A 17,612-nucleotide genomic window follows, 5' to 3' on the forward strand; every position below is an offset into this window, starting at 1 on the left:
TAGGTCATATTTACAAGAAATTTAGAAACATAATATGTTTGGATCTTTTACACAACCTCTTATTAATATAGCAACAAATAATTAATACTGTAAAGAACAATAATGTTAAAGTGCACGCGTAAACAAGTGTACTATCTAGAAATTACACGTCATGTGGCCTGTTAACCACTTATATATTTGCGGTGTATTTCTCGTGTGCTTTAAAACGATCAATAAGACTTTCACGTCGCGATTGTTCTAGAGAAATCTATAGCCAGTAGTTTTCAACATTTTAAGCATAACAGAATATTGCACGATTTCAATGTAAATGATTTACTTATGTAAAATAGCATGTAATATTTTGTGAAAAGCCTTAACGTGATGGTTCTCCATGAAATGGATATCATTTTCAGATTCAGCGTATAGGAATTACTGTAATACATGTAAAACCTTCAACATAATGAAACCATCACAGTTCTGTAATAATTAAATTGTTTTCAATTCGTAGTATTCATAAAAATTATGATGTTGGAGTTTTTATCTAACACTGCAACATTTCATAGATTTGATTTTCTCATAGAATATGCAGTAAAGGTTTCTTTATATAAGAGTTGATGTTACGTTAAAATTATAGAAACGAAAAACTTGAAAACATAATGCAACAGTTTCTTTAAGCTGGTTGAACATTGTATAAACTTTTGCACAATTTTATGATACTGGTTAAACGAGCATCGCCTAGTTGTCAGCATGAATTCTGGTACAAGTCGTTCGCGTCTCATTGCTGTAAAATTACACTCAGCACTTTGAGGCCTTTAGTATGTTATAATAGTGATTAGAAAATCTCACTATTGAATTATTAAAAGAGTTCAAGAGTTGGAGGTGGAATCTATTATTTTAAAATTAGGCAGAATTAGATAGTAAAACCATTGCAGGCCTGTGTAATGATTGGTTGACTCGAAATTAAAGAAGGTAGTTTCAAAACTTCAATAAGATATTACAAAGAAAGCAACTTAAATATTTATCTGCGTAAGTTACGAATATTTCTCTTGGTAAGTCTAGAGACACAGCAGATAGCTCTATGTATCTTTGCTCTGAAACAAAAAAAGTAATGAACAAAATGATGTACAGAATTTTTCGAGTTTGTAAGTGACTTAATAAGTGTTTAGGAAGTATTATCAGAGGATAAGTCTTTATAGAACATTTTATGCTGTTTTTGTTTCATCAACGTTTTTGAGGTTCATTGAAATATGTTGGGTTTTGTAATTGTTACGTTTATGTAAATCTATTTGCTGATGATTTAGTGTTAAAGTCAACTAAAGAAAACACAATTCTTGATTGTATTCCATTTAAAAACGTGTTTTAAATTGATTACATGTAAAAGTTGCGTTTTGTAAATTGATTCTAGATTTTCTTGTCAGTTTATAATAACGTTATATTGAGAAGCATTTTAGTTTTAGGCCCAATATTTCGTAAAACAGTTAGTTTAATAGTTTTGAGTTTTAAAAATTTAATGCTTAAGTGTACAATGCTTAATTCTCAGTTCAACCACTCTGGGACAGCAAAGTTTAAACAGAACAAAAACATAAAAAAAACACTTAGTGAAAACTATTACAACGTTTAAATGTTTCTTTAGAGATAAGAGAAAGTCCTCAGTATCTGCGGCTGTAATTAGATCTCATATCAGTCAAAAGATGGAGATACATGCTAAAAGTCTCTACTTGAAAACAAATCAGCCATTCTATAAGGTACTGTGCTGCAGTGCAAAAGTATCAACACTGAAAGCTAGATCACTTTAATATCGTAATAATTCCACAATGTCATCATAATGTGAGGTTGATTTGATAGATTATAAAACAATAAACACTTTAAGTTTTTATTATTTTATAATGTACTTTTACAAATGCACCATAAATTCAAATGATAGCATCATTTTTCCCCAAGCGAAAACTTGAAGACAGCGAAGGAAAGCTTGGACAAAATGTCTTTGCCACTATAAATATTTATTTAAAAAAAACAGTGAGTTGGCAACATTTAATCATAAGAAAAGCATTCTATCCTATTAATGTGTTTTCAAAAAAACGTTTGAGTGATAATTTGTTATATCGTTATAGTATTTTATAATATTATCAGTTAGTTATCTTAAATACTTTCTAATTATCATAAACATTTTCTGTGCAAGAAATTCAATATTTTCTATAGCTGAAAGGATAAGTCTACCTCCGGGGAAAAAGCCAAGTCCAAAAGTCCAGAAGAGTCTATTTGACCGTTTCCCAACTCCGCTATTGTTTGCAAGCTGTCGGCTCTCCAGATTAATACGTGGGCCTGGAACCAAACCATCATATAACAACTTTAACACTTAGCTTTACAGTTTTAATACTGTTGGTTATGCAGCGATGGGATTGTTGGTTATTAACTTGTAATACTCAGTTACTTAGAGGTAATAGCTAATTCAAAGGAATAACGAAAAAATGTAACTTAACTGATTAAAATTGATGCGTTTTTATAAAAATGGTTTCGTCAAAATTACTTATTACCTGCGATGCATTGGTTGGTCCTGCCCCTTGACCAGTGGCAATAATTTCATATTCATTATGAACTGTTATACTAAACATTAAGAAAAGAAAACAGTTATTTCATGTCTAATACCATGAATATAATATAAACAAAATATAAAGAGCATGTTTTCCGATTTTTTTAATGCATTTATATGTTTAGGACCTGTATGTTATATGCTTTAAATTATTTACAATTTCTATGGCATTTGAAAGATAATACTATATTTTACAAACGTTCAAATATGGTATATATATATATATATATATCAATATATTTAAATTAACAATAACAGAAAAACATCCAAAAACCATTGGATGTCTTCAGTGTGATTGGCACAAACCATTGGATGTCTTCAGTGTGATTGGTAAAGTGACGTTGGCGGTTGTTCTGTTTATCATAGATAACAGCTACAGTTGCTACTGGATACAATAATTCATGAGACGGTAGCAGATGCAAGTTACCAATTCCTTCTTGTGAACGAATCCCATGTCTGAATATCATCATTGTTAAGGAAGTTTATGAGATCAAGGTACTAAACACTCGACAACAATTTTCTAAATTGCGAAAAAGATATGAAAACTTCGATAAAACATAAAATAATAAATCTACTCTTCTCTAAGTGTTTTGTGTTCAAACACCCATTCTTACTAAATGACCTTAATCTACAGAAACGTTTTAAAACAACAAGATCTCCTGTTTTCGTTTTAGTGGCAGGCTTTTAACCACAGAAATGTTACTTGGTGAAACTACTTGTCTGTCGGTTTCGTACATTACTGTTTATTTTTCATTATTGCAGTAGATAGATTGTATATTTTAAACCTAATCGACGCGTCATACGTTCGTGTGTTATAATAAGGATATAAGCAGTTATCCTTAATTTTAATCTACTGTTTCGAGGAAAGGCAGCCACCTAGCAGCACACACCGCCATGAGGGTCTTTGATGCAAATAGTGACTGACTATCACTTTCATGACACTCCTACACCTTTATGTGTAGAGTATATTGAACGGCATCACGTCTCAAACCCTGAACCAGGCACACTAACTATTAGGCCATGTTTGGAAAATTTCTTAAAATTCTGTACAGATTACGTGATGGGTGCCATGTAACTTGAGCAAGAACTTTACATAAACTATTAAGATAAGTTCTTTTCCTCACTTAGAATAAAAGTGCCATAAATGTTTTTTTCAATGAAAGGTTGAAGATTACACTACTTTGTCACAAGTAACAATGCTGAAACCAATTAAAACTTATTCCTTATTTGCACTGTATTAAAGTTTGTTCTAAAGCCTATATATCGTAGTTTCAAATATAGCTAGTCTTCACACAAGCACCATAACTTAGTTGGTACGGATCTATCAAGTTTCCTGATTTATTATTATTAAGTTTTACTTAACCTGGAAAACAACCAAAATTTGCAGGAAAAGTTCGTGAGACTGTTACATAAAATCAATGATCTCTCATTGTTGGCACCAGTACTTGAATGGTATACAGTTTAAATTCACCCAGCATTTCTGAAACTAATTGCTTAAATAAAAGAATATTCTTCAAAATCATCACATTAAACATCATTGGTTATGAAATTTTAATATATTATTCCATTTTGCTTGCTTTTAGTTAGAAATAATGGTTACTTTGAGGTCTATATAATAGTATAAATCAAGTTTTGATACCTTCAGTGGCCACAGTGGAACTAACCCACTATTTAGATCCATTCTTAACAACAAATTGCTATTTTAGATTATGCTTAAACTACGATTCCGTATTTTGTATTTAGAACTTAATTAGTTTGTTTGTTATAACGCAGTACTACACAATGGGCTATACGCACCCTGCCAATCAAGGGAAATTGAGTCTTGGGTTTTAATGTTGTAAGTACATAAAATTACCAATGTCCCGCTGGGGGATTTAGCGCTCAGAAGCTATAATAATGATATTTTATTGTCATATTTATATTTCTAGATTACACAAAGATATACAAGTTGCATACGTGTTTTAACCTTGACGAATATATATAGTTCAAGTACGTTATTTTTGATAAGTATTTATTTCGAAAAACAACGTTACAAAATAAATTGCTTTAAGTACATAAATGTTACAACAAACTCGAATTATACACATTCTTTACGCTGATAATATAGGGCTGAACTCATTCAGACTGGCCAACATGAAAGCAAGATTTTCCTTCATTTGCTAATGTAAGTCTGAAATATCGAGCGCTTCATTCAGCAAACTAAATAAGTTACGACTTATCTTTTCAGTAAAACGTCACCGGTTGGTTAGCGATAAGTCTGAGTGTTTATAATTCTAAAGATTGATTTTACATACACGATATGGACACAGGACAATGAGCTCATTGCATGGCTTTGCTCTTAAAATCAAACGACAACTGTAAAAAAATATTTAGTTATTTGGTAAAACATTTAGTTGTCGAAATGTACAACATTTTTATGTAACACCAAATAAAATTTCAAATAATGAACGCCAACTTTCATTTGTTATAAAATTCCATATTGACAAATACAGGTTGTTCAGAAAGTCACTGTGCAGTTTTGAAAGCAGCGATAACAGCATTCATTCAGTCTATTTCAAACCAGCAACTGATAGCGGTGTTTAGAAAGAAAATAAGAAGGATCCAGGCCTGTATTGATGCCCACTGGGGTCACTTTCAACAGTATTTATTATTGTCATTCATATTTACCTCCTGTATTCTGTATTGAAACATGTCTGTTAATAAATATACTCTTCAAAAAAAGAAACACAAAAGGGATATTTTTTTTTATTTTAAAGAGAAATATATGTAATAACGTTACAAGCTCAAAATATGTGATGTTACACGTGTTAAGGCACTGATTGTCAGACCAAAATGACAATAAAAGTTGTGCACTTTGAAAACCGAGGAAAACAACGGATTTTTCGCCAAAACGCATTCGTGTCCAATAAATTTGTTTGAGAGATCTGCATGTTCTGCAAGTGCAACATGTGCAAAATCCCTATAAAAGTGACGGGTTCTCGGTTTCCATAGCTCAGTGTTAAGCCACCGACACGCAATACAGTTACGCCAAGACTGACTGAAGCACAACGCAACAACGCCATTGGTCACTTGGAAGCAGGCGAATCTCGATCAGATGTTGCCACAGCTGTGAATGTCCACCCAAGCACCATCACAAGGCTATGGAATCGTCACCAACAACATGGATCAACTTGTGACCGTCCACGATCTGGCAGACCTCGTGTGTCCACGCCCGCACAAGATCGCTACATCCGGTTACGTCACCTTCGGGATAGGACCACCACTGCGACGTCTACTGCCTCAACCATACCAGGGCTGCGTAGGATTTCTGATTAGACCGTACGCAACCGTCGACGAGATTCCTAGGCCCCATATGCAACCCATCATGATGAACGTCAACGACGTTTTTCAACATGACAACGCCCGTCTTCACACAGCCCGACTCACCACTGTCTTCTTGAGACACCACAACATCAACGTTCTTCCCTGGCCCTCCAGATCACCAGATTTAAACCCCATCGAACATCTTTGGGACGAGTTGGACCGACGTCTGCGACGGCGACAACCTCAACCGCAGACTCTACCTCAGCTTGCAGCAGATTTGCAGGCTGAGTGGACAGCCATTCCACAGGATGTGATTCGTCATCTCATCGCTTCCATGGGCAGGAGATGCCAAGCAGTTATTGATGCTCACGAGGGGCATACTCGTTATTGACGTTGAGTGACGTAAAACTTCAACTAGTGAGCGTAGAATTCGTCTTTGCAGACTTTGGATGTTCAGCAGTGAATGTGCAAAGTTTCACACATGTCATACAGAACTACCCGGAATAAACTTGTTAACAATTTGTCTCAAATTTTGCCTTTTGCGTTTATTTTTTTGAAGAGTATATATAAGTGCACAGTGACTTTACGAACACCCTGTATAATGAAAATATCTTTTGATTTTTTCTGTTTTAATATAAAATGTTTTTTCTTATTACGCACACAAACTTCTCGACCTATACGTTATTTATAAACAACACATTTGTATTTCTGAACGGCTGGTATGGGTATTAACACTTTTATTGATAAGGAGAGAACAACGTTTCAACCTTTCTAGGTTATATTCAGGTTATGAAAGAGAGTTTGAAAATGACCATTGCCGGACACACGTCTTAGGAACGAGAGTATAAACGAGTATGGGATTGTAGGGGGCGTGGCAGGTAGATGCTAGGTTATTGATTAGTACAGATATAAATGTATTTCTTTATGTTGGTTTAATTTTAGTTTTAGTTATTGTATAAGTAGGGCTTCTTTGATTTTGCGTTTGTTTATTTTTATCTCCCTACTTAATATATGTTTTTTTCTACCGTAGAAAAAATTATACGCACACACCTAGACCAACAAACAAACAACAATACATCCCAAGATACAACAAACTACAAAACCTTATACTGCTGCACACCATATGTTCTCGACATCAGCGAAAATCTTTAACCTGAAGTTGACCTAGGAAAGTCGAAACTTTGTTCTCTCCTTATCAATAAAAGTGTTAATACCCACACCAGCCGTTCTGAGATACATTTTTATTTCAAGTGGGTTTCTCGTCATCAAGAAGAGAAACAATACATTCATAACCAGTCTCTAGTGTTTTAACTCGTGCTTTATTTTCTAACCCTGTAGCAGAAAAATACAGAAATCATTATTATTATTTTATATTGCACATTCACTTATGAACCTGTTTCTGTTGCATCAATTTTTTTACAGTAAATACTAAACGGCCATGTGAACTGTTAGTGACTAACATGATATGTATGTGCCAGCTGTTTAAAATACGATTAATGTTTACAGTACATGAAAACTGCTATTATTTTGTTCAGTTGTTAATACCCTCTTTCGTGCTATGAGCGACTTACGAAAATTCTATCAATTATTAAACAAATAATCTTTGTGTGTTTTTTACACCGTGACTGGAACTGAGATCCGAAAACTGATCACTTGTCAACAATATTTGTTTATGTTTCGCGGTGATCCGTTTAAAGAAGAGACTGTTGTTCCTAAGGGAATTTTATTTATATTTTCATAACCCTGTTATGGTGAATCTTAATGCACTCTTTGAGATTTGTTTGAATACATAAAAAAATTATAACAAATACATTGCACAATACTTGTATGGAGGAGAAAGCACGAAAGTATTATTAAAATAATTTCCATGAAGATTATTTGTGTTGTAATTTTTCCGGCAGTCTCCTAGAACGCAAATTTAACTGAAGTGTGCTATTATGAACGTTAGTTTTTGTGCAGATATTATTGCGTGCTAATTTATGATGAAATGTTTAAAATTATTATGAGCCCTGATGTGATGTGCCACCTCACATGCAAATTATAGAAATAATTCGGGCCTAATTTGTCATTAAAGTACAACAAGACTGTAAGGGTTAGTTTTAAACCAGCATACATAGTTATTTTTTAATCCCGCTTAAAATTATTTATTATTTATTTGTTTTTGTTAAAAGCGACACTTGATCACAAGTTTCAAAATAATTACAAGATTTCATTTTTCATTTCTTATGAGAAGATCATACAAACTGAAATCACAGCAATTATAAATTTGAACGTTTAATGTACATCAAAGAACCTGTAACTGTCAATTGTTTGAACTTAAGCACAAAGCAACACAATGAGCTGTCTGTGCTCTGCCCACCACGGGTATCAAAAGCCGGATTCTAGCATTGTACGTCCGCAAACCTATCACTGTGTCACTGTGGGAGTGTAACTGTTAGTAATGGATGTTATTATTTGTATATGACAATTGAAAAAAAGTCTTTAATTAGACATGCCAGAAAGGTAGTTGTAATTTTTTACACTGATATTTTATTAAACTATGTTAACGTTAAATAATAACATTACTGGAAGACACCTTCTATTGGATAAAGATAATTCTATAATTCGTGAAAGGATACGCCCATTCCAGTTTCAGTTCTTTCTCAGGACGACTGTAGTTTGGTGGACTCCATCGTGATAATTCTTGACTGTCTGTCTTTATTCCGTTTATTTTCCTCCTTATAGGCTTAGCGACTCCATTCTTAGTGAAGTCACCTTTGTCCCACTTATTCTCTGCAAGAACATTCAATATCAAATAATCGGTATTAGATGAATAAAAAACACAAAAGAATAAATAATATAATCATTGAAATCTTTAAGCACTCACGAGTAGCAAATTGTCTGTAATCTGAGATCCCCACTATCTTCAATAAGTTATAATTGTTTGTTGGTTTTGAACTTCGTGCAAATCTATTCGAGGGCTACCTGCGCTAGCCGTTCCTAATTTATCAGTATAAGACTAGAGGGAGAGCAACTAGTCATCACCATCTACCGCTAACTCTTGGGCTACTCTTTTACCACCGAATAGTGGAATTGACTATCATATTATAACGCTCCTACGGCTGAAAGGGCGAACAGGTATGGTGCGACGGGGATTCAAACCCGCGACCCTCAGATTACGAGTCGGGTGCCTTAACCACCTGGCCATGCCGGGCCAAGTTATAATTACTTATCTTTTCCTAGTTGTATTACAAATGATGTTTCTTTATCATAATAAAATATTAACCCTATTTTCCCAATGATGTTTAACGCAGGCTTTATTTAGTTCTTCGGCATTAGATAATTCATCTTGTTTAAAATTTTGGTAGGATTTCTGAACATGAAGTTCGATTTTAAAATTTAAACCTCGCTATTTGGTAACATTTCAAAACAATAAAAGGCCAAAATGAAGTATCCCATACACTTTAAACACAGCAGAACGATAAAGGCGAGAAATGTATTTTATTGTTTTTTTATCCCTTGTTTTTAATTGTTTATATAATACTAGACAGAAATAATATTAAGCTGTTTTTTTCTGTTGTTAAGATAGATTACCTTTGACCTGGGCATTTTCCAATGTCATATTCTTTAGGTTTGGGTCAAAAACGTATTGTTCTCAAAAGTAAATGAATAAAGTAGTAACTGATTTTACAGAAAACATTACTTTGAGAAAAAGTTATACTCTTATTAATTATTTGATGCAATTAGGAATGCGTTTTTTCCTACAAATGTGTGTTTTCTTAATGCAAAGCCACACGGGGCTATCTGCTGAACCCAACGATGGGAATCGAACCGTTGACTTACCGCTGTACTAACATGGAACCCCGGTACAGATATAATTAGAATATGAATAAAGAGCTTGTAAATCCTTTTTTAATTAAATGGTACAATATGTTTTAGGCTTCAAATCCATTATAATTCATTATTGGATCATTTTAATTAAACTATAAAAAATGAAAGAATAAGGCTCAAATTTATTTAAAACAAACGAAAGGCTAGTCTGTTTATAATAGTAACTTACAACTAATTTATTTGACTATAACAGATTGTAAACGTCTTGATATGGGTTTGGCTAACTATATTAGAAACAGGTAACTGGTTCAATGCAGTCTTTCCATAATTTATATCATTTACGACAATAACGATTTCCCACTATTAGTTTTAACAATCTGAACGCACGAAAAAATCCGTAAACTCTTCAGTTAATACATCTTATGGAATGACATGGATATTCGTCTTATTCACCAGCTGCTTGACATATCTGATTATTGATGGACATAATATGAAAGTAATTTGTGTACATGAGATTTCTGTCACTTTTCCAGATGATTATCTTTCTGAATCATACTGTTTTTATTGTCGAGAGCACATATAGTATAGACGAATTTTGCCACCGATTTTTGTGTTTCTCAATTTTCATCTGTCACGACACGTGCACTTTGCTCACCATGGCCGTAGTGAGACTTGTTACATGTCTGTTTTAGGATGGTCCTGATACCCCAAGCTCATTAATATTCATTTGTGTTCAGTCCCATTAACTTTAAGATATATTACCTCTTGAATATTATAAATAATTGATTTATGTGATTTTAATGTAAGGATATTTTATTTAGGAAAGTTTTCTTACATACCATTCTCAAAATGATTATATTTTTGAAGACATCGCTCCAACTACGAACTGACCAACAATGTCGCGATATAGATCTGATACATTTCTTTTCATCGCTACTTTATAACGGCTGTATTTGTCATGAGATTTTCTGATATTTCATATAAAAATTGTTTTAATATAACGCATTTAAATCTGTATATTTATGAATAAAGGTAGAGAACCACAGATTTTTGAGTGGAGTATTATTTTTTAAACTTTCTAACAACTTTTTGACTACTCTCGTGGTGGTAATGAGGTACTTTGTCATATACACATTTTCCCTATTAAATGCTACAAAAGTTTTTTATTTTTATTTTCCCCTTTCTTATTTTCATCTTTCAAAGTTCTACTCAAATAATTGGTTGAGTCTAACAACGCAAAATGCATATTTTGTCTTTATTGTTCATTAACCTTAAGATTTTGGCCAGCGGTGTATAGATGACAGTAAACCTGCTAATAATCACACGAGTGGTCTAAGCGTTTTTAATATAAAGTTAAAGAACAAAATAATGAACTCAGAAGGTTGTGCGTCTCGACTTTTATTTAAAGTATACAAAAGAGTTCTTGCCCTTACATCAATATTCATATCCATGTTAAGATTGAAATAAATTGCAGTTTTCACATAGACAACAATTTATACGCAAATGAGCTAAACAGTCAGGTCAGAGAACCCCAGAATCCAGGTTTTACTCATCTCTACTTTTGAACTAGTAATCATCAGAAAGATATTAAGTCAGTAACATCCACTGCCCAAAGAGCCTTACCTGGTTATTTATATCAAATATCGAAAGCGACCATCACTTTTACATTGTATCAACAACTAAAGACCTCAAGCGTGTTTAGCAACGTTACGAACCCTGAACCATTCAACCCATAACGCAACAATTTAATGTTTTGAGAGAGGCTTATTTACTTTAGCTAATGCAAAACAAATAATAAACATGTAAGAGACTTATTGTAATTGTATACCTTGAGAAACGTTTGTTTGTACCGATCGTTGTTTAAAAGTGCACTACGTCAATTTTGTTTCACAAGAATCAAATTAAAGACCTTGAAGATCTACATTACAAAAGAATCCTTGTATATTATCTATGCATGACCCAGTTAAAATTTGCAGCAGGACATGGTGAAACACTTAGTAATTTGTTTAGGAAACTTTCTGACAGTTATTGAAGATAATTTTTGGGCTCTGCACAGAATCGTGGGCTATTTGAAATGAATTCAACAACCAAAATTTATGCTATGTTATTTTTCTTTACATTCTCACAATTAAGGATGCAACACGTAAAGCACTCATCTATTAGTTAAGAGTTGTTTTTCTTAGGCTAGTGATAAGATATTCTGTGGAATTTTCTCCTAGAATATAGAATGAAGCTGACATGGCTGGAGGTTGGCACAACCTTAGATTCATTTATATAGCAGCTGTAAAACTGCTGGTTTTGCAAGTTAAAGCGTAACGGGATTCTTTTATTCGACTGGGGAGACTTTTAGTAATTGATCCAATATATCCCTTTTTGCACTTCAAACACGTGAAGTCATATACCACTAGCACGGTATTCAACTTATGGTGTTTATCCTTAAAGTTAAACAGCTCTTTTCCTTTAGACTCTGCTTTAAACAAACGTTTTAACTGAACTTATGGATATCAATGTTTAATAATTTTTTTTCTTAATCGCCTATGAAGTATTATCTAAGTAGGGTGTGACTAAAACAGTCCACTGCGTTTTTGGAGCATTTATTCAACAACAAATATTGATATTTAGTTTTTCATTACAGATGTAGATGATTCTGTTCAGGAACAAAAGCACACTTTTTAGGATCACATGATAACCATTATATCGAGCTAACGTGTCTACTACAACATGATAACCATATTCCTCTAGAGCTAATGTGTCTATTACAACGTGATTTAGAGACAGCGGTAAAGTTCAGACACCTGTTAAAGGAATGGATGAAAGAGAATATCACTCCAAAAAGTTTCAATATTTATTTGTCGTTATGACTTGTCTGCTTACTATTACTAGTTTTCTGGCTGACAAAACAAATAGAACCAGAATTTCCAATTATAAAATGTTATTATATTGTAAAATAGTGATAAAAGTAACATTCTAAGGTAAATTAAAGGAAAAGTATAATGATGAAAGCTAAGATTCTATTTACATATGATGATATTTCAAAAAAAAATACTGGTACGTGAGAGTCACATAGTGAAGAAAAGGTAATGAACTATTATAGGATAACTTTAGTATGAACATCAAAGGTATGACAAGAATAATTAACAGAAGTAAAATGTTTTATTGTTTCTACCAAGGATTTACCTGAAGAAAAATAGAAGAGTAAATAGAGTCTGCTCAGAGTGATTTATTTAGGGTACGTTTCACATGATAAGTTCAAGTAGTAACCAAGATATATTTCATCTATTCTTTAAGTTAGAATGAGGAACAATGGATGAGTTTTACCAAAGTTGTATACAATTAGGGGTGTGCGTGTGTGTTTTGTTATAGCAAAGACACTTATGACTATATGATGTGTCTACCGAGGGGAATCAAACTCCTGATTTTAACACTGTGAACCAGAAGGCTTACCGCTATCCCGCCAGTTAGGAATAAGCAGTTTGTTGAATTGACCAAAATAAACACCAATACTAAAAGGAATGTTTATAGAAGTATATAGATAAGAAAGACTTAGCTTAAGAATTCTGTCACCTTATGCAGTACCAGGGATTCCAGCTTGTCCAAGAATAAAGTATAGATTAAATATCGACTGTTACAGAAGACGGTAATGAAGTAAATTGCGTTTTCACATCAGAGTACGATGAATGATTAGTCTATTTATGTTCAAGATTAGCCAACTGTCTGAGCTTACAAGATTACGATATTATTATAAGCACATAGAAGTTTTCAGCAATTAGTAATGCAAGTCAAGCAGATTGGTAGTAAAGTCTCTAGGGATATTTGACAAGGAAGAGTAAGATTACAGGAATGTCACAAAAGAACCAAGAGGTAGAGGTCGCTTGAGACTCAAACTTATCTTCTATAAGAGGGAGTCAAATGTGTAACGAAACGTTTTCAAACAGGTAATCAAACAGGTTTCAATTGGTTTGGATTATTATTTAGTGTGATATCTTGTTACAATCTATTGTTTACCTGTTCCAAACTACTCTTTATGCACCTAATTCATTTTGCAAGTTGCAGTATGTTAAACATAAGTTGCATGATAAAAATCCTTCATTATCCAGTACTAGTACTGAAATGCTTAAAATTATGGAATCTCATAGTCATCTGCTAATGACACAAAATTGTTTGTTGTGAAATGTGAGATAAGAAGTCAAAGTCAACCCTAAAAGTAGTGTTTCAAACTTGTTGCTATTGGTAACCAAAGTAAGGGAACGTCACGTGATTTTGATTGAATGCCATCTAGCTAATTTCTCTCAGTAATTTGATTCTCATAAGTAGATTAATTTACTGTTTGTAGTTGCATGTAATAAAATAACACGGGGTAAAATTAGAGCTCTCATTGGAAAATAATGTGAGGACATTTATGTGCATGCAACGATTGTAATGGTAATTTACAAGTCACTCCTTGCCATATATCATGTATATACATATACACTGTAATTTAACGAACAAAGCTTTTCCCTATAGAAAAAATAAATAAATGGATGTAACAGCAAAACAAGCAACTCATTTTAACAAATAACATTGTCTTGTTTGTTATGCTCTTCCTGATAGTTCATTACTTTTTTCTACAAAGAAAAGTTTCTTTTTGTAAAATTAGAATTTTTATTTTATTCTGGAAGGATTGTTCAAACAGTTTTAAACCCTTTTCTTTATTTTAGTAAAAAATTGTACTTCACTGTATCTCATGCTCTATATAGTTTTAGTAAGTACATTTTATACATTAAACACACACTGAACATATTATTAATTATTCTTCAGGCCTAGAAGTAACGGTTTTAGTTTCCGCTTGGAATGGATTCTTATATTGTATTTCTTTCCAGTTTTTAATTCAAAAAAATATTTTTATCTTTAATATCCACGCTTTTTTACTTGCTCTCTTTTCGTATGATCCAAAAGAGATAAGTCTGACCTAACTGAACAAAATTTGTTTGTGTTCTGTTCATCATTGGTGCCTTGCAGTGCTGCTGCTAGAAATAGAAAATAATACAGCCATATTTAAAATTTAAAGGAAAAAACAGGCCAACGATAAAGGGTTTTAATAATATTTATTAATCGCTGTTACGGTTAGTATTTCTAAGTTTAAATGATAATTTTTTCCTACGTTTTATTGTTAAGCTTTTTGTTACTGATATGATGTTTTCTTCAAAGCAATCCTGAGAAGAATTGTTTGTGGTAAGAAACCACAATGTTAGTATTTTAATGCTGTTTGCTTCGCTATTTTGTGGGAATATAGAAATCTAATTAAACACGTGATGATCTGCATCTCATAGAACTTTCTGTGTTCAGCTGATTTTGGGAATTACCAACTACGTAAGAATAGAGAAATCGAACAAGAATACAAAACGCTAACTATGTGAACTGCCAGCTAATATTTATTTTCGAACACCCAAATACCCAAGTAGAAATAAAGTGCAAATTAATAACCACAATCTTTGTACCAACTCCATATTACGAATGTAAAACCTGGACTTTTAGCAATAACCAAACAAATAAGAATGAAACATTATCACTTGCGAGATGAGATATTTACGGAAAACTGCAAATATAACCACAGAGAAGATGAGAAATATGAAGGTTAGGAGGAAACAGCCCTAATCAGCGAATATATTGAGAAAGATAGAATTAAATGGTTTGGCCACATAGTGAGAATGTTGCCCATCAATATGAAAATAACAAGATGCAAAGGGCGACCCACGAGAGGAAAGATTGATGGGGTAAGTGAGACTGTGAATAAACGCAACCTTAACTGACTTAGGCCTCTCAGCTAACTTGGGAATGGTAACAGTATCTCCCTGCAACGCTCAGCGGTAGATATGGAAGGTAAATGTAAATAATAAAAGTAGCACACCCAAGAGTCTTAATGAGTTAGATTGCGATAATGTTGCTGCTTTCCTTGAAGCCTCTGAAAAAAATAGTGGTGTTTAATGAAGAGGTAAAATTTTTCCTGTTCGTGTCTTTTAGCATTTTTAACCTAATGTAGCACGCGTGTAACAATTTTCGTGAATTCATGTCTATACTACAAAACAAGGAACTCGTTTTAAATGTTATGTTTCGAAAGTCCTGTTACAAGTAAAGTGTTTTACTTGCTAGCGTTTGCTACGACTGATAAGAGGTTTCATGATCTCAGTAAAACTAAGGCAAAGTGATTATTTCTCACATGGATAAAGTTTAGTTGTTCTACCTTTTTTCTTTAAAGGCGAATTAATAGAAAGTAAATTCTCCTACATATATATATTCTTTGACACGAGTTGCTGTTGTCGGCTGAGCATGTTTTGTTTAAAATTGGAACAGAATTTCTGTTGAAAAGGTTTTAATATCTTGATAAGTTTTCAATAACTTGCATCTCCAGAACGAATGCATTATTTTCCAAACACACAACGAGGCTGTGATGTACACGCACTACAGAGATTGAACACCGAACTTTAGAGTTAAAATCTTTCAAGACTACAGTTGATCCACTAGAAAGGGGGAACCTTGAACTATAGGAATGCTTGTTACAATGGCTTGAAAGAATAACATGATAATTCAAAAGAAACCTCAAGCTTTGTCAGATTTTATGATTATTTTCCATTCTCTTTGTTTCACAACTATAGTTGGGGATAAAATCTGTTCTCTAAGTAACATACTTCATATTCTTAAGTTCTTTTCAATACAAGCCCTCAACAAAGTTTATCATTATATACTTTTAACCCTAGAACTATTTATTGAAATGTACTTAAAACGTTTTATTTTGTTTTCAACAAAAATAAAAAAATGTAAAGCAATCAAATTCTGATTGTATAAACGAACGATGCACATCCATTAAAAAACTGTCTACTATTTAAGTTAATCGTTAGTACCAAAACTGTAAGTACACAGATGGAAATTAAGCAGGTAATCATCATATATATATATATGGACGTCTTTTGTGTTAATGAGACAAAGAGTAAGGAGTTGTCAAGAGTTTTCTGTTAAAATTATGTGGTCAGAGTCAGTTTCATGTTTGACGTCTGGCGGCAAAATGATTCAAGAAACCAAAAAACAGTTGTGTTATGAAGAAACCCTTGAATTTGTTTATAATATATATATTTCTTGAATGCCCTGTAACTTTTAACAGATTAAGAGTAATAACAAACATTTTACCAGTTATCTCAATAAAATTTACGTTGTAATTTAGGGTGTAGCATAATAATTATGCCATAACAAAATTATTTATTCGATTGTTTAGTTTGGATTCTAAGACTGTATTTTTTATTAGTATAAAAAAATTTAAAACTCACCATCCAGATCAGGAACACTGTCGTAGCGAAGTAGCCGAACACTTTTTGTTGACCGTATTCTAGGAAGAGCCTCCAGAGATTCGACTGATTTTGAACTTTTGATGACTTTGCTAACAGGACGTATCCGTGTGTCTCCGTTGTCCAAATAAAATGTTTCAATGTCTCTATAATCTTTTTTTAGCTGCGAGAAACTTCTTACCTGTTGAGAATGATCACCATTTTTGTGAACAAAAACCCTGTATATCTGTCAAAAGATATCAAAACCACTGGAAAATATAAAACCATATGCCTGCCGAAAATATTTAAAACTTTTGTTAAGTAACTAGGTTGTGGGCCATTTTGATCGCTTGTTGAAGTTAGTGTAAAACTCGAATGGAATCTGCGCTAAACCTCCATAATTTAGAAGTGACAGACCAGAGGGAAGACAACTAGTCAACACCACCCACTGCTAATTCTTGGGTATCTCTAATCAAATGATGTAACTGATAATCAAATTATAGCGCTCCCAAGACTATAACAACGAATATATTTGGTGGTGAGATTCGAAATCACGTAGATTGCAAATTGAACACCGTAATCCCCAGGCCATATCCGATCCCACAGACATTTGAAGACAATAAAATCTTAGAGAA

At 33.0% G+C, this 17,612-nt stretch overlaps 1 protein-coding gene across 1 annotated transcript in view; it reads right to left on the reverse strand.

The window, feature by feature from the left end:
- LOC143223016 (echinoderm microtubule-associated protein-like CG42247) overlaps positions 1–17,612 on the reverse strand; it is a 67,838-nt gene that overhangs the window by 38,990 nt on the left and 11,236 nt on the right. The window contains exons 2-6 of the mRNA XM_076450369.1: positions 16,981–17,179; positions 8,491–8,644; positions 2,876–3,025; positions 2,514–2,583; positions 2,197–2,301 (exon numbers count right to left, since the gene is read on the reverse strand). Of these exons, the coding sequence (XP_076306484.1) occupies positions 2,197–2,301; positions 2,514–2,583; positions 2,876–3,025; positions 8,491–8,644; positions 16,981–17,179 (678 nt within the window). The remainder of the gene's footprint in view (positions 1–2,196; positions 2,302–2,513; positions 2,584–2,875; positions 3,026–8,490; positions 8,645–16,980; positions 17,180–17,612) is intronic.

Source organism: Tachypleus tridentatus, chromosome 8, assembly GCF_004210375.1.
Source record: "Tachypleus tridentatus isolate NWPU-2018 chromosome 8, ASM421037v1, whole genome shotgun sequence".
NCBI lineage: Eukaryota > Metazoa > Arthropoda > Merostomata > Xiphosura > Limulidae > Tachypleus > Tachypleus tridentatus.